We start from the raw sequence: 18,261 nt of genomic DNA on the forward strand, positions 1-18,261 counted from the left end.
GCAGCTCTCTACACGCAGACAGTCCTGCCATTATCGTGCTAATCCAGCATGCCTTCCAACAGATCATTCATCACTTGGATAACAGTTAATATCATTTTGGGTGGGGACTTGGGTTAAAACTCTGTATAATCTCTCCTGGCTTGGTTTAATATTCATCCACATGTGCAGCATCTGGATAGAGGTGCAGTGTGATCAGAACTCAGAAATGGGAAGGGGGGGAGGTACTTCAAACTGCTCATGCAAGCTGGGAGAGAAAAACAGACAATTGTTCCCAGACTCAGTTATGCACCAGCAGGGGGTGCCACACACAGCAGTGGACAAAAACCAGCTGACACTGCTGAGCAACTGTACAGCCATGTTTCAAATTCCAGTGTTGTAACTAGACAATTAATATTAAAGAAAAGTGGAAAAGTCATGCATAAGTAATCAAACTCTTTGCTGTGGCAAACCTAAATTAATATAGGTGCACAAAATTTAATGAGCCCAATAATTAGTTGAGTGTTCTCTGTGTGAGTAGTAGTTCACATGAATTCTAAATATACTTGTCTTTGTAAGGTCCCTTGGTTGGGTAGCAAATTTTGAGAGAGTATTCAACTATGAAGACCAGATAGCTTCCAAAACAACTCTGTGATAAAGTTGCAGAAAAGCAAAGTTTAGGAGAAGGGTTTAACAAACACACTGAATATCCTTTGAACTTGGTGAAATTGATCCCTCCAAACCGAGCAGATGGGCAAGAAGGAAAATGGTTAGGGATCCAACTGTGAGACAAACAGCGACAGAGTTCAAGGGCTGAGATCGTAGAAAATGCACATAAGTCAGCAATATCCCCGTCACTCCACAAAGCTAGCCTCTATGGCAAAGCGAAAAATCCATCTGAAAATATTGCATGGAATTGCAACAAAGCACTTTTTGTGTTATTGCGAACATGTGGCAAAAGGTTTTTTGGTCAGACAAGACAAAATGATCATTTCTGGTCAAATTGCAAAGTGTTACATCTGATGCAAACTCAAAACAGTGCATCTAATCAATCAGTAAACACCATCCCTACTTTTAAGCATTGTGGTGGCAGCAAATTGCAAAGTGCTACAGTGTTACGTTATAGATCTGCTTCTCATTAGAAGGGACTGGCAAGACTGCTGGGAGGATAGATGGAACAAAGTATTGGCAACATTGGGACATGTGTGTAATTTCACAAAATGGGAAACCATAGGAAGGGTCTGAATACTCTCGCAAGGCACTGCTTACAAGGTGAGGAACACTGTGGCTGTGATGTGAAGTGTAAAGCCGTTCGGGTCTTGTTCCATAAATATCTGTGTTTTTAGCTGGGAAAAAGTCAAGACACTGCCGTGTCTCAGAATTTTTAAATCAAGCAGCGCTCTGGTTGTTGCAAACAGCACACCGCAGAAAAATAACAGCAGTCAGCACGGTCAATTCGTTTACGACAGGATATTCTTTTATCAACATTCTAGCCCCTTTAAAGTAAACTAATCCCTGCGCTACTATTAAGTGCCAAAAAAGTAAAACATCAAAAACATGAAACACTAAATAAGTGTCTCTCAGAAAACAACAGAATACATTACGTGACTGCTCTCCAAAAATGAGGCTCTTCATCTATATTGAGTTATTAATCTTTCTGGCAGTCTCCTTAAAGAATTTGAAAGCAGAAATGACCATTTGTAAGCTTATGACTTTTGCATATAAGGCCATATAAAGTCAGGATCTTTGTAAAAACATTCCACAGCATCAAAAGCTGAAATCCTGAGAATTAACATTAAAGAGGCTGATGATGGAAGTTAGGGTCACAAACTGAAATAATTACTGAGTAGTCTTTTTATCATTTAGCAAACATTTCAAAGAAGTGCTTGTTGTCCTAATGCTACCTTATAACCTGGACTCATCAGGGATGAGAAACATCCCAAAAATAGAAGACCTTCAACTGACTACGTGGTTGTTAAAGATCTCTAAGCATTTCACTCTGGGCTTGTACAGTCTGCGCTCTCTAAAAAAAAACCCTGAAGTCAATTGCCTAAACAATTCATGAAATTTTAACTTGACCGTTTTCTCCTTACAATTCCAAACAATCCTTCTGGAAATGTTGTGTCTGAAGTTTATTTTGATGGAACAGTTAGCTTGCTCTATCAAAGAGTCCATACAACAGTAGTAGACAGTAGTAGACCTCATGCACAGCAGCAGACAAGAATATGCCAGGCTGATGACGATAAACAGAATACCTTCTGAAATCTCCAGGATTATGTCCTTGGACTTGAAGCGAGTAGCACGGGGTTGAGCTGTTGTGTTCTGCAATGCACAAGCATTCTTTTCATTGCTCCACAACCCATCAAGTCCCCAAGCTGACGGAGTACCGGGTGTACTGACAGAAGAGCTGCAGATACTTCACAAAACCCCTGCAGCCTAGTTGGATTTCCTAATTGAAAAATTCAAGTCTGAGAGTACCATAGACACTTTTTATGGCAGCAGTTTAGGACAATAGCCATTTTTGTGAAAATCAAAGTATGTTTTTGTGGCAGTTGGAGCTCCTTTGCCATTTTTCTTTCTCAGAATTTGTTTAAAGAGAAAAGGCATTTATTTATTTTATTTTATGACTAAAGTTGGGGTGAGGAGGGAGGAGGGCTGGCGATGGACCAACACTATCCTTGGATCAATTAATTACTAAATACCAAACGGGCTAGCTGAGCCAGACAGCCTCCTCTTGTTTGCAATCTTTCTTACAATATTATGTAAAATTGTTCTGGGAAATATGTAATGAAGCACAGGGTGGCTGTAAAGTTATATCATGCATTCACTTGCTTATTAATCTCCAAACATATGGCAAATATGGAGCAGTCCAAGTGCGACTCCCTGTGAAAGCTTGGCAACATTACTTTATTCACTTGATTCATCTTGATGAATTAATCTACGTTTAAGGTTATAAGACCTAAGCAATGGAAATAACAAAGGTTATGATGTATATACCCTCAGCTTCAGAGAAGAACCGATATGAAATCTATATTTTAATTGAAAGGGTAGATTCTATTAAAGAGAGAAAGCTGATGGTGTGTAGCTACACACAATGAAAATGCTCCTCAATAATCACATTAGCTCAGCTGCCTCTCCACCTTGCCAGCTGGTCCTCTCCAATATTCCCAAACCAATGTTTAAATTGGAGAACAGAGGCCATGTCTAATGTTTCAGCAGGGGGTTGAAGGTTTTGACAGTCATGAGCTCTAAGCCACCACCACTTTAATGAGTCCAAGTCCATTTCCCACCTTCTCCCAGGAATCTCATTACAGGCTACAGCCATCCTGGCCCTCAGAACCATTGGTATCAATAGCTGCCACAGGGGAACGAGCAGCTCAGAGGCTGACTCCAGAGTGCCTCACTGCTCCAAAAACACGCAGGAGGTCTGGCTATCATATGTATTCCGTGTAGACGTTTCTCTCTAGGTTTTTATTTCTGAACTTTCTCATTTGCAGATGTTATATAGGTTAAGAGAGTGGAATATATTTAACTTCAGAACTAGTGTGCCTTGGCGTGCCATATAAAAAGCACTTTTCCCATGATGAAACTTTTTGTTTTCCAGACCTTGGGTTCCATCCACAAAATGAATAAAAAGCTTCAGAATGTGCTGGTGTGAAATACCACATGATACAACTACGCCTGTTAAACCTGAATGAATTTCCCTTTCATCCATTTTGAATGAATCCAATCAGCATCATATCATGTAAACAGCTGCTCTTCCCTTCTTCATTCAGTCTCTTTCTCCATCTTGACTCACTGTACCACCTCTCCCTCTGATCATAGGATTTCTGACCTCTGTATCCAGACCAAGGCTGACGTACACCTCAATCATTTCTCCTCTCACTCATCCACTCCATCTCCTGCTCTATTCCTTACTCCAATACCCATGCACTCTTTCATTCAGGGCTTTTATTAAAAATGCAGCAGATCACTGCATTTTGTACATAGCAGGTACTTCCAATAAAAAAGTGAGTGCAAGAGGCTAGCATGCTGGAAAAAGCTTGGCAGTTTTTCACATGGCCCCTATGTCTTAATCTCCAAATAATACTTTGAGGTGTAATGACCATGCCCTTGCATCCAGACTCCCCTCCACTCTCTCGCCTTTTGTCACTCACCTTGGTGCTGGCCACCCCTATCTCTGGCCCTGCGTTGATGTGCACCCCGCAGTCGGTCTCCCGCGAGATGGAGCTGCCCACAGTGTTGGTGATGCCCACTGTCAGGGCACTCCGCTCTTTGCAGTAGCGCAGGGCCATCAGGCTATCCGCCGTCTCTCCTGGAAGACAACACACACTGTTACTCAGACCTAGAGAAAGCATGCCTGACGGACTGCCTCACAGAGACATTCACACATGTAGGAAATAACAAAACATGCAGCAGATCTCAGATCCTTTCAAAGTCCTTTGAAAAGGTTAATTGGCTTTCTGGGATGGGTTTGGGCACCACAACAATGCTCAGCGGCCAATTTACTTCGATTTGTGTGGACAGCAAGTCCACAGGAGGATGGATGAGTGCAACAGGCATTCAGAAAGAGCTTCTCCTTGAGTGGAAAAATTGGCTCCACTTCTCCCCATTCCAAACAAGTTTCCAAATTTCAATTTGCTGAACTTTCTCCAAAAAACATTTCTTTTTCTGTGGCTACTTAAATTTTTTCAACTTCTTTCAGGATCTGGAGGCCAAATATGTGCTCTGGGACAAAAAGAAAAACGTAGAAATTGGCGCAGAAAGTACTAGTATAACACTAGTAATTAAAAGACGCTTACAGGGTAATGTGCTGAAAAGGTATGCATCTCTCAGATTTCAGCCAGAAACATGAAGACAGTGTTTAGATTAAGCAACGCTTTGCACATGGTACAAGCTGCCTGTGTCTTCAACAAAGCAAACTATAGCTGAATGCAGGTATAGCTGGGGCAGTGGCAATAGAGCATTTGTTGGCTGCAGTGCTCCAAGTAACTCTCAGTGGCCTGTCAGTAATTAGACCACTGGGACAGCCTGACGGCACATAGCCAGGATAGCTGCTCATATATATTGGGACACATACTGGGCAAGCTTTCCAAACAAAACAAGGAAAGCAGCTTTTCACAGAACTGCTAAACGTGAGCCACTTCGGAACTGGCCCTCGTCCACCAGGGAGGAGAAAAGAGTTAGAAAGGACTAATGATTCTTCAAAGTAGGTCACTGATGGAAACAGTTCTGTACATGCCATCAAGATCTTTCTAGCAAAGCCTGTTCCCCTGCCAGACTACTTTAATCAGGAGTCATGGGCCACTCTATTCCAAGAGGCAGGTCATATCGGCCACATTTCATATCGGACTTATTGTGCATTTTTGTGTAATCCTCTCAAGTTGTTTTCCTGCTCATTGATTGTTACTGGTCCAGATTCCTCAAACCGGATTGCCAGGAATGGCAAACGATAACCAAATAAGTGTTGCACAAGCTTCAGTGCCACCACTCTGAGCCAGCAGAACACTTAGATCCTCTCCTTTAGCTCTGAAAAGCGTTTTCAGAGTATAAACATCCTAAATCAGAAACAATGAGATACAGCTGCACACAAAACACAGTGTAGAAGAAAGAAAAGAACAGAAAACATTCATCTCCACTTAGCATAAGTTGACACTTTTGTGGATGGGAAGGTCTATAAGTGTGCAGCACTCTCTTTGCTGGCATGAACACGTGGTATATAATATGTAACCAACACATTTTTCTGATGAAATTAACTATCAGACAAAGAACTGGACAAAATGAGCATGTTTAAATACGTCTTAAGGTTTGCACAAGTTCTGTTTTTTCAAGAGATGTTATGCCATGTCAAACAGGCTTATCTATTGCCAAACAATCTGCCATGACGTGTTAAAGAGGTCCCAAGGAAAGAGAAATGAAATAGCATGTCTTATGGGCAAGAAGAGAGATTTAAAAAAAATAATAATAAAAATAACTTGATATTTAGGTACCTGGATGGCTTGCTTTTGAGAATATGGCGAGGACAGCTTATGACTGATTGGCTAATGCGATGGCTGGGGGTGTGTTGGGAGTCGGCGGATGAAGGCGTCTCTCACCTGATTGGCTGATGAAGAAGCAGACATCGTCCCGGAAGACGGGGGTGTTCCTGTCCAGGAAGTCACTGGCCAGCTCCACCATGACGGGCAGCTCCGTCAGCTCCTCCAACACCTGGCGAGTCTGAAGTTGACAGAGACCACAGACTCTGCTTGGTCACACCTGCACCTCACTGTCAGTTCTGCAGCACCAGCAATGAGGGAACTTTGCCACTGCTACAAATCTCAGTTTTGATTCTCACCCCAAACTTCTGGTACTTTGTTTTTGTGATTGAATGCAGCTGGAAACCTCAATTACAAATGCAAATTCTGGTTTTCGCTCCCACAGGAGTTCATATATATACTGTACCTATGTAAACTCTGCAGTTAGCCTTGGGTATTAGGTCTGAAGTGGATTAAAATGATCCTCAATGACTAACTTAAAAGATCCTCATAATCTGAGGAATTTGAGCTGTCACTCTGCACAAGATGAACTTTCGGGATCGTCATTGTTGTCATAAGCAGTGTTATTTTTAAGTACTTGTTGGTCATGTACCAAATTAAATCCAAAGTTGGTATTTAATCATACAGTATTAATCATGCCCGGTCTGGTTAAAGAAGAACTACTCACTGCCACTCCCGCATGATAGCTGGTCCCACAGGCGATGAGAATGAGCCGGCGGCACCTCTGGATCTCTTTGATGTGATCTTTCAGGCCACCCAGTATCACTGCCAAAACCACGCACCGTCAGTCACCTCAGTGTCAGACTCAGTGTCAGACTCAGTGTCAGACTCAGTGTCAGACTCAGTGTCAGACTCAGTGTCAGACTCAGTGTCAGACTCAGTGTCAGACTCAGTGTCAGACTCAGTGCTCCACGCATCTATCCATTTTCTAACCACTTTATCCAGTACAGGGTAGTGGTGGGGCCAGAGCCTATCCCAGCAAGCAACAGCCGCAAGGCAGGGTACACCCTCGAGGGGCACCAGCCCATTACAGGGCAAATTACGGATCTTTGTACAGATGCACTCACACCAAGCGCCCCAGTCCTGCGAGGTAGCAATGCAAATCACTGCCCCACTGTGCTGCCTGCCACACAACACATGTCATTCAAAAGACATGCTTTTCAAATCAAGTGTTAGCACTTTGCTTTTACCCTTCCAAGAGTGTAATGGTAAGCTTATTTTAACAGAAGAGGGTTTACGACTGTGAGCCTGCGTGACATTATGCATCTTATTTTATTTTTGTCCGACCAGGTTCTTTCTTGCGCTAAAAAGATCTTCTAGCAAAAACAGATTTTCACCGTTGAAAAGGCAAAGACATGAGGGGAAGTAAATGATTGTCGGCCACAACAGGATGAATAATTAACTTCAGATGTTGAGACTTATTGGATAACTCTTATAGGTTTCTAACAGGATGCCACAGAAAAAGTTACAGCTAATCTTCCATGATTTAAAACAGCAAAAGACAATGATGCTTTTAAATAGCATGTAAACGGAATTATGCAAACTTGTGACTGACTAACTGTACTAACAATGCAATATTAGATACCGAATCATAAAATATTTCCATTGCACTTACAGCTTCAAAGATCTTACCTGTGTTGTCATCAAAGTTGACTCGCCCTCTCATGGTGTTAACCACAGACTCGGGCTGCTCAAAGATCTCCTTCTGCATGAAGGAGCTGAAGTTTCCTGCAGGGAAAACAGGGAGAAAAAAAGCATCTTGCATTTATAAAGGACTCTTGCTCACCTGACAATGTCAAAGTGTTTGTGTGTAAAACCTGAATCATACCATCTGAGTGCGAACAGAAATCACCAATGAATTTCAGGTGTAGCCTTTTACATATATGATCAAAATATGATCTGTTCTGTAGGTGTTTAATTGCCATTTCACAAGCAAGACATTCGGTACTATTGATAAATCTAATGCTTAAAACTATTATTTGTGTGGCAGCTGACTACAGGGTCCTGTCTCCACCCCCTAAAGTTGACTACAAAAAGAAAGTACTTGAGTAATATTAAAAATAATACATTAGAGTTGCTGTTGGAAACACAGCACAATAGTGACCTCTGGTGGCCAGAGAGAAAATTAACTCTTACCAATTGTGACCCCACCAAGTCTACACCTGGATTCAAGGAAGACGCTTTTGCTAGATAAACTTAAAATTCCTCCAGATACAAAGATGCTGTCCCACAATAGAAGAGACGACTATGATGCTGAATGGGCACTTAATTTCCACCCATGATCTGAAATTAAACTTATGTCTTCGAAAGCAAGACCAAACCAACACCTTTTAATCAACGTAGGATTTTTCTCAGACAATTCCACTGTTACACAGGGTGAGATTTAAGGCTTATCACTAGTCTTTAAACAAGTGGAATGTTCATTCAGCTCCAGTTTTAACAGGCACAACCTACAAGTCATTAATATTTAATACTGCAGTCTCTCCAGATGGGTACGTCATAAGTAGTAACGATTGTGGTGTGGCACTCACCCATTTGTGTCCTGCTGATTATACACCACAGCTTCAGAATTAGTGAGCAAACCCAGCGCGATATGGCTTTCTTGCCCACAGTGGTTTTGTGAACAAGCTTGTCTCCCTCCGGTCTGACAGAGGAACGCAGTCTGGGCATTCCTGACACACAACGGACAGGCAACGCGCCAGCGCTCAAACCCTGAGAAGCGGCATGTGTGTTTGTGTGGTCAAGTGACCTCTGCTAGTGTGATCTCACGCTGTGCGTGGAAAGAAAGGAACTGCTGGGCAGGGACTGACAGCATGCCTGATGATGACGCGAAGAGGCGAGACTTTCAAAACTCAACGCTAACTAAATGTAGATCCAGCATTGCAATTGAAAACTCAGTGGGACCTAATGATATCGACACTCTGTATTCACAGAGGCAGGACTTGGTCATTTCGAAATCCAGCTCGCAACTGTGAACTAGAAAAGTTGGAGTATTTAAACTAGAGGCTGGAAGGCCAGTCCATGTTTAATATCAGTGCTCATGAACATGTATATCATATAAACACTTCCCACGTGAGTACCTTAATGGAGGTTAAGGCAGTATGGTCTCTCTACATTCTCATGGTAAACATGTCAGAAAATGTATCTTAAGCCCTGCAGATACAGCTTTCGTCTTGAAGGTTCCCCAGTAGCTTTAAAAATATGACGTGCCATCTCATAGAAAAATATGAGGATGCAGCTCTCTCTGGAGTACGGAACAGCAGCATCCGAGCAGCCCAATACACAAGATTTCAAAGGGAGGAACTGAAAAGACAGGTTGTCAATCCCAGGGCTGGAATTTAGCTGCTAGACTAGGGATAATGCCCCAACCCCTTCTCTTTTTAAATGCTGCCCTTCCAAACAGGAAAAACAGGATTGTTAACGACCATCAGTGACCAGGAGTTCACCGACATCTCAGAACAAAGTGTTTTCTGATTGAGGGAACTCCGTCATCGACTTCAAAGTCCTCATGTTCACCTACAAGGCTCCACGTGGTTTGGCACCTCAGTACCTATCTGCCTTGTCTTCCTGGTCCCCACCTCGCAACCTTTGTTTGTCCGATTCTGGTCTCCCGTTGGTCCCCCAAGCCCGTTTACATTCCGTGGGTGACAGGGCCTTCTCTCCTGCTACCCCCCCAGAGCTCTGGAATCCTATCCCCAAGGAGATCAGAGCACAGACTCAAAACCTTTTATTTCATTGGGGTCTGTCTCTGCTCCTTGTCTCTTTTGCTGCATTTCCAATCCCTTGCGCTCATGGTGCTAATTTTGTGACCTCCTCTCCGTGTTAACTTTGTTTTTTTGCTTCTCTCGTGGAGCGCTTTGAAAAGCTACTTTTAAAAGGCGCTATACAAGATAAACGTCATTATTCCAGTCCCAGAAGCGGCGGGACCGCCTCCTCCTCCGCGCCGACCCCTACCCTTCATGATCTGCTGCAGCTCCATCTGCAGGGTCTGGATGGCGCGGGCAGGGTGGTCCCCGGCCGTGCGCTTGATGCGGTGGATGGAGAGCCGCCCGTCCGTCACTGCTGCCACGTCGTCGTCCTCCAGGAAGATGACCCGGTTGGTGTGCTCGATCACCGCGCTGCCGAGAACAACCAGAGAATCCCCCCCCGCCATCAAAACCATACAGACTTTTCACATAGACCTACCCTCTGGCACCAAGCCACACTTGTTCAATCGGACCGATAGGACTTTACATGAATGCACAGCAGTACGAGAAGCTCCAAACAGGCATGACAGGGAACACAGCACATTCCCTTTTCCCAATTGCCAAGGTTCATTCAGGGCGGCACGGGAGATAAAATTGGAAAGTGAATTATTCCGCCACACAGTCATGCTGTTGTAAAAAAAATGCCTCATCAGAGAGGGAGACCTCCTGATGAAGACTTTCCCCTGGGACTCCCAAAGCGATGAGAGGGGCGGGTAGACGGACAGACTGACCTGGCATCCGAAGCAAAGTAATATTCCACTGCCTTCTCGTCCACGGGGAAGAGGCAGGTGTCTCTGTCTATGCGCGGCAGGGTGCTGCAGCCTTTCTTATCTTTTCCCGCTGGAGAGAAAGCGCAAACTGCTGATCAGCACCAGCGTCACTCTTATAATTGCAGGTCGACACTCGGCGGCGAACTGCCGAGCCTAACACGGCGAGCCCGACTGCTCGGAACGCGGCGGAGAGCCGGAGAGGCTACGGATCTACACGTGAATGTTGTGCGGAAAAGCAGGAGATGCTCCTTTCCCCGTGCCTGGGCTTACCTGAGCGGTAGAGGATAGGGATGTGGTCAGTGGACAGCTTGTGGTCACTGCGGACACCGATCAGCAGGGGACCCCCTCTCCTGCACAGAAAGGAACAGAGTCGCTTAGTGTTTGTCCAAAAAGCACCACTGACTCTCAGCTCCAGCACCAGACACCAACACTGTGTTATCCCATTCACATTCTGCAGATTCAGCCGTCATCTACAATGGTCCCCTTTAATCGGCAAAGGCGACAGATCAAGGTGTTGAAACTTGTGAAAGTCAATAATACTGCCGACATGACCTTTGCAAAACAAGCGATTAACCTGAAACATCTTCAGCCATCCAGAACTGCAGCGGTGAGTCAGATTGAAAAGGCATTAGAAATTGCAGATTAGGGTAGAGAAACAGAAAAATAACAAATGATTGTCTAAAAAAATCAGGAAATGAATTTGGTGGTGGATTAAACTGTGCTGCAAGGGTAAGAGAGATGCCAGGTGTGCGTACCTGGTGCCCACTGCCTCTCCGGGGAAGTGGACACTCTTGAAGACCAGTGCGAACGCCCCCTCCTGTAAGACACAGAACCAAGCTCAACTCTTGCATGAAATGCTGACTGAGGCTCCACCGGACCGCATCACTGCAATTTAATGTGATTTGCCACTGTTGTACATTTGACACCTGTGGTTTTTCTGTGTCATGTAGGGCATTCTTTCACAGCATGTCTTTCCTCTGCTGTGAATACACTGGAACAGGGAAAGCACAAGGTACATCGGTAAAACACTGATATTTGTAGTTTTATGCTGCTGAATGTAGGTTGTGCAATATTTTTGGGATGCTGAAATGGAAGATCACAAGCTTATGAGCGCTCAAGGTTTTTGAGTGGACTCTCTATGACTTCTGACCACAATGGGCTTACAAAACAAACATTTAAAAAATATTTTTGTCTGATCAATTTTCAGACTTGTGGGCTTCGGACAGCCATCATATTCATCTACACTTCGCTGAACAAATAATTCAGGCCAACGTGAATAAGATACCGTAAGACGAAAGCCAACATACAAAAATCAAAGAAGCAATACCCCAGTCTCCCACCCAGCTCCCACCCCCTCCCCTGTAGCACTGTACCAGCTGCTGCGTGACTCTTTCCACCAGGGTGGGGAAACTGATGTCATCGCTCTCCCGGTTGTCGTACATGTACTTGACCAGCTTGGCAATGGTCTCTGTGTCCGTTTCCGATTCAAACTCGTAGCCCTTACTCTCCTGCAAATGAGGAGGTATCCAGTGAGACAACATGCTGCCGTAATTAAAAGCACAGGGAACCCCACACCACCACCGTTAAAAATACCATGGATCCAGGCCTATTTACCCACAAGCTCCTCGTATCCATGTCCCCGAACAGCTAAATTATTTATTTCATATTTGGCAGGTTGAATGTAACAATTAAGGTGTGGGCTGCATGGAAGCACTATAACTGAATGGATCAAAAGGACTGTGTGTTGTGTGTTCAGGCACACATAACTCTCCGGAAGCTGGAGGATTCCTTATCTAGGAGATCACGACATTCAGACAGAGCTATCATTCCAAATTAACATAACTTGTGCCGGAAGCCCCTTTTCTCAGGATTTCTATTCAGTTATATAACAAGTAGGAAAAAGAGGCTCATGTCAACAGCTGCCGTTTGAGATTACAGCACAGGAAAGTGGTCTGTGTTGTTGTACTGCAGTGGTAGCTTGGACAGCTCCACAGAGCAGACATTCAGTCTACAATAATGGAACATTTTTATCTGGACTTCGGAGTAGGGTTGCTAATGTGAGATCATGGAAAAGAAATACAGGAACACCCTGTTTATCAACAGGCTATTTGAAGCTATAATAATTCAATCATTTCTGACTCACCAAAAACTTCCTCAGGTCTTTGTAGTTGGTGATAATGCCATTGTGGATGACAATAAATTCTGGTAATGAAAAAATGCAAGAACAGATTACTGTCTTTTACTTATTTTTTAATAAATAAAAAAAAATATTTACTGTACTCGTAGCCTGCACTAAGCAAATCAACAGGACCTTTAGGAGTAACTACCACCTGTCATCCCACCTCCTGTGACTTGTGCAGGAGCTATTAGCATTGTGACTGGCAGCAGTACTTTGGAGCTGTCATGTGCACGTCTCAATCATCAGATCTCCATGATTACCACTGACCAAAAATTGTTTGTATTGGTTCAGCTCCCAAATCGCCCATCATGATCAGCTGACACACTTTTTTTGAAAAGAAAAGGACAGATCCCGATGTTTCTCGTGTTTGATGAGCTTCGCACCGAGCCCAGGAGTGTGAACGTAGCGTTTACACACCATTGTCCTTGTCGGATCTCTGGGGGTGGCTGTTGACGGGGCTGGGGACGCCGTGAGTGGCCCAGCGGGTGTGCGCGATTCCTACGTGGACATCAAACTCCACATCCAGATCCATATCCTCCTGCTCTGCAGACCAGAGAGAGAAACAGACACTGCGAGAAACCGCCAGCACCTTCGCTCTGTCCGACGGCCTTCCGAACACTGGAGAGCCCTTACTCAATTCAGGACAGGACATACCAAACTGGAAGATCAGATAGTCATAGCCAAGAGAAAAAAATAATAATGAACAGATCCTTATTATTTTATTATTATTTTATATATTATTTAAAAAATTAGAAAACTGTTTGTTGTTTTTCTTGTGAGAAAGTTTGAGCAATTTAACATCTGAATCTTCCCAAATAGATCCTGATTTTTGTAATTATAGATTGCTGAATCCCATTACAGTGAGGTGAGTTGAGATCTGTTATTCGGTTATATTTAGCCTCTCTATATTTATCCACAAGCAGAAAACTGACATCATAACAAAAAAGTAGTCCATTCTTTAGGTGAATTGGAGCAATTGTAGGTAAGCTCAACCCTTCCTTTTCTTTAAATTGTTGCAAAGCAATCAGCACTATATTCAATTATTTGATCCAATTACCTAATTGACCCCAGTGCTAAAGTCAACTCAATGGGGAACTGCCCTGCTATTTTGATACTTTGGGGTTGGAAAGGATCAGAAATTGATGAGCACATTTCAAAGCACAATTAAAATTAAATGTACAGAGTAACTTATAAAACCTTCAATTTAGGTTACAAAATAGACAACATTTCCAAGTGTGCGCAGTGCCATGTCCTGTGATTCCGAATGAGGCAACAAAACTGCTGGTGATGTGTTGAGGCCCTGTGACACTGTAGACAAGCAGGCTTGTGAATACATCTGTTTTCATCTGCCAGAGACCGAGAGGCCCTTACTGTGGATCTCCTCGTCCAGAGCCTTCACCTTCCCACGCTGCTTGATCAGGTGGATGGACTTGGCATTGGTCTCCCAATCCTTGCTGTTGCCACCATCAATCCCCACGCCTGATGGACAGGAGGCAAGGACACAGACTCACAACGACACGTTGTAGATAGAGTCACTGGCTCACAAATGCAAGAGACAACCAGAAACCAACACAAAAAAACCTCATATCCACACACACACACACAAAACCAGATGGTGACTCCCGGCTACACACAACAAACAGATTCGGCTGCTCCCTCACCGGCTGAGTCATAGCCTCGGTACTCCAGGCGCCGAAGCCCCTTCAGGAGGATCTCCAGGATCTCGCGGCGGGTCCGCGGCACGTGGTAGTTCAGGTAGGCAAAGATTCCTGACCGACAGGAAGGGAGAGAGGGGATTACAGAGGAGCAGAGCAGGGCTGAGGAGGGCTGCCCAGACTTCTTATACAAAAGTCTCTTTAAATCTCAAGCTTGGCCAGGGAGTTGGCCAAAATCTTCAATTACTTGTTCCTTTAAGCGATTAAGCGTTCATTTGGAGCAGCCTCTTTTAAACCGCGGGTGTCCTCCAGGACTGGTGTTGGACATCGACATTGCACAATGCTCAGGAGAGTCAGGGCAGCTCTAGAAAATTCCATTCAGGAAGGATTTTAAATAAGCCGCTGTTAAAACTGAAAAACACTTGTCTTTATCCATTTACAGAGACCGTGTAACTTTATCACCCATTGTGGAAATCTTTTAGGATGAGACTTCAAATAACTGGATATTCCAGTATTCTTACATTTTTCTACGTAAAACACTGTATATTGTATACGTGTATTATGAAACAACCTGTATTCTGTTCTCATTTCAGCAGCCATTACATTGTGAACTGTGTTCAATTCCTCAGCGTTGGACACTTGTGCTCTATGTGAGCCCTTCAAATGATCTTAACAAGGAATCCCAATATAGGTTTTTTTTTTTTTTAAAGTGTGTCTATTTTCACTCCTCACTCGCTTTTGGGTTGACATGAACTCCACATGCCTTAGGCACTGGCTCAATACAAAACAGTAAATACATCAAGTGTAAAAGTTTTGCCTTTCAGCCCAAAGTGAAAGTGAAAAAAAACATTACAACTTTTCCACAGCCTCCTAGATAGCATGTAAATGACCATCTTAATTAAAAAGAGACCAGCATGATGTTATGCACAATCACATAACATCCATCTATATTCTCCATTGCCAGATTAACACCCCTCCCCCAGTGAGCTGACATCACTTCCTCCATTTCTGAGAAATCAGGGTTTCAGATAGTTTGTTTCCATGAACACAGACAAAAGTATTTTACATAGAACCAAACATGATTTGAATAGAACATGTAAGCTCTGTATGAAACAAGCTGATAACATATGGATGTTATTTATCAGGATAACAAGAAACAAGAAAGAGGAAGCAATCAGTTCACACAGATATGAATGCTTTCTCAGGAGTTTACAGGACTGAAAAGGTTTGAGGTAGGAAATTAAAACTATTGATTTATCTTAGAAACCCAGCTTGGGAAAGTCAATTTGGGCCAAAACAAGGAGCATATAGAACACAATGCAAACGCTTAGGGCATTCAAGCTGCCTGAGAACTTCACTGAACAACAACTAAAGAGGAAAAATAGGAAAAATTAAGGAACTTCAGCTTTGCACCTTTCTTTAAACCACTGATGATAATAGCTCAGTCGCTTCTGGCTTTGTCCCATTGTACCATTACCAGCATTGATCCTGGTGTTAAATATACCCTGAAACCAAAAGTAAAGGGTCTGCATTCTTGCATTGAAGCATTTAGGGAAGACAGGCTGTACAGGACAGACAAGAGCGACTCCTTCTATTCACAATAACGCCTACTGTACAAAACTCACACTGCACAAAAATCTATATTTATCCGTTTCAGCACACACTAGGCGCCACAGACACAGACGTCGTTCATACATCGAGCCTCCAAACTCAGTTCTCCAGGGCCACAGCCCCTTACTGCTGGCGGAACGTTAACATCTCAGCCACTTAGAACTGGAAGCAATATTCAGCTTGTCCAGTTCAGCAAAGGGGAAGTCATTGAGAGGTAATGGAAGCTAAATGCAGGACTAAATACAAACCCAGGGAAACAGAAAGTTCTGTTTGAGCTCTAAGTTTCACTATTACAAATGGTACTGAGAGGTGCGGGACTTCATACAGGATCTCTGGAGGCCAAAATCTGGTTCTTAACATTTAAAAAGATTATTCTTACTTGCCAGGCCAGGAACCAGGGATAAACAAATTATAGTTGAGGTAAATAACACACCCACATCTCAGTGCAGCAGAGTGGCTACAGTTTCTTTTCACTGAACCTGAACCTGGAACCTGCTAGAAAAAGGTTTATTTCTCCTTAAACATGGGAGCACCTAACCACTCAATCTAACATTCAGTTTCATGATGCAAACACGTATTAATTTATAACTACAGCCTCTTTATACTGAGAGAAACGCTATATAGCAATCAGAAGCACTAAAGTAAAGTGACTAACAGAACTAACGATCTGCTGATGTCATTACACGCCATCAGATGAAAGTGGGAAGATTTAATGATGTCAAACGCGGGTTTCGAAGCAGGTGGAGTCAGAAATAAAAATGGCAAACACAGCAGGAGTGGTGACGTACCGAAGCACGCAGATTTCAGCTTGGGGCTGTGAAAGAAGAATGCTGATGTTTAGAAAGCGCAACAGATATGAAGACTGCAAGCCATTTGTCACACCTCTGGCTAATCAGAAAAAGATAAGATACCCTAGCTAAGTATATACAGAAACAGCCCTGCAGTATTAAAATAAGCACTCTTGACAGGGATGATGTGCAACAAAGACACAACCAGGAGACCTTGTGGTACCTTTGTATAGTGCACCATGCAAGACCAGGAAAATACATTCATGCAGAAAGCTGATACTTACTAGAGGTGCTAACGTTTGGTGAAAAAAAGTGAAATGTTACTACGTTCAATTTAAGATGGGATTTGGACCATCTCTCCGTTGTTTGCAGGCTCCCAGTTCAGGACTGCGTTGATAATTACAGTGACTTGCAAACGTATTCAGACCCTTATTATGGGGATTACAAAATGATAAATAAACAACTTTTAAAAACATTATATTTCATTCAGATCCTGAATGCTCAAACTGAAGACTTCTAAAGACAATTTAAGCTACAGTAAATGGCAGCAAAAACTAAAGCACAGTGATAAGTGCTCTCACCCCCTCTTTAAAGTCATTTTGTGCACCTAAATTAATTCATTTTTACCTTAGCGAATGGCTTAAATACCTATGCAATCATGACATTTCCATTTATCCTTCATATTACCTACAGTATTTACCACTTTGCTTTTGTTTTGAGCTTTGAATGCATGGTGCAGGTTGTGTACATAGCATATCTTAACTGCTAAATCAAAGTGTCAGAACTTCAAGCATTCAAAAAACAAGATGTGAAAACTGTGCAAGAGTCTGAATACTTTCACAAGATGCTGTACTTGTTTCTGTCTGATTCCATAACTGAGGACAGTACTGCAAAACGCATTCCACCAGCTTCTCTCTAACCACCTGTATCAACACAGACACAGACCAATGCTTTTACAATGGGAGTATGATGTGAACCTGTCTGGACAGGGATCCCAAGTTTCTGTATACAAAATCCTGAGTTCAGAGAGAATCTAGTAAGATGCAAATGTGCTGGCATATGTTCTGATCAAGTTTTTTTTTTAAAGATGCTGGAACACCTCCCTGTCTCCTCCTTCCTAAATAAAAAAGCAGGACTGTGTGACTGTTGTTTCTAGTGTTGTTGAAAGCATCTTTAACAGGGCCCCTTTCAATTCTGAATAACACGCATTTCAGCAAATCAATGACTCAGGGGAAACTCGTTGATCTGCACTAGTATTATTCACATGCGGTGGGGTGGTGGGGGTTAAAATTGGATTCAGGCACATTCCCTTTGAGTAAACCAAAGCACAAGGCCTCCATTGAGAACAGCTGGGCACTGAGACTCCTGGACTATAGGACTATGATGGTCTGGCTGAGGGTGAGGTTTCTAAAAACAAGGCTATCCTTTGTAGTGAGAAACTTTAAAGGAGGGGGATGAAGAGTGGGAGAGAGAAAATGAGAGGGACATTCTCTAGCTCAAA

At 43.2% G+C, this 18,261-nt stretch overlaps 1 protein-coding gene across 1 annotated transcript in view; it reads right to left on the reverse strand.

Annotated features, from left to right (window-relative positions):
• gfpt1 (glutamine--fructose-6-phosphate transaminase 1) overlaps nt 1-18,261 on the reverse strand; it is a 36,963-nt gene that overhangs the window by 15,770 nt on the left and 2,932 nt on the right. The window contains exons 2-14 of the mRNA XM_006625478.3: nt 14,368-14,475; nt 14,078-14,185; nt 13,124-13,249; nt 12,671-12,729; nt 11,901-12,035; nt 11,283-11,344; nt 10,798-10,877; nt 10,489-10,597; nt 9,966-10,129; nt 7,644-7,739; nt 6,679-6,776; nt 6,072-6,192; nt 4,134-4,291 (exon numbers count right to left, since the gene is read on the reverse strand). Of these exons, the coding sequence (XP_006625541.1) occupies nt 4,134-4,291; nt 6,072-6,192; nt 6,679-6,776; nt 7,644-7,739; nt 9,966-10,129; nt 10,489-10,597; nt 10,798-10,877; nt 11,283-11,344; nt 11,901-12,035; nt 12,671-12,729; nt 13,124-13,249; nt 14,078-14,185; nt 14,368-14,475 (1,424 nt within the window). The remainder of the gene's footprint in view (nt 1-4,133; nt 4,292-6,071; nt 6,193-6,678; nt 6,777-7,643; nt 7,740-9,965; nt 10,130-10,488; nt 10,598-10,797; nt 10,878-11,282; nt 11,345-11,900; nt 12,036-12,670; nt 12,730-13,123; nt 13,250-14,077; nt 14,186-14,367; nt 14,476-18,261) is intronic.

Source organism: Lepisosteus oculatus, chromosome 2, assembly GCF_040954835.1.
Source record: "Lepisosteus oculatus isolate fLepOcu1 chromosome 2, fLepOcu1.hap2, whole genome shotgun sequence".
Lineage (NCBI taxonomy): Eukaryota > Metazoa > Chordata > Actinopteri > Semionotiformes > Lepisosteidae > Lepisosteus > Lepisosteus oculatus.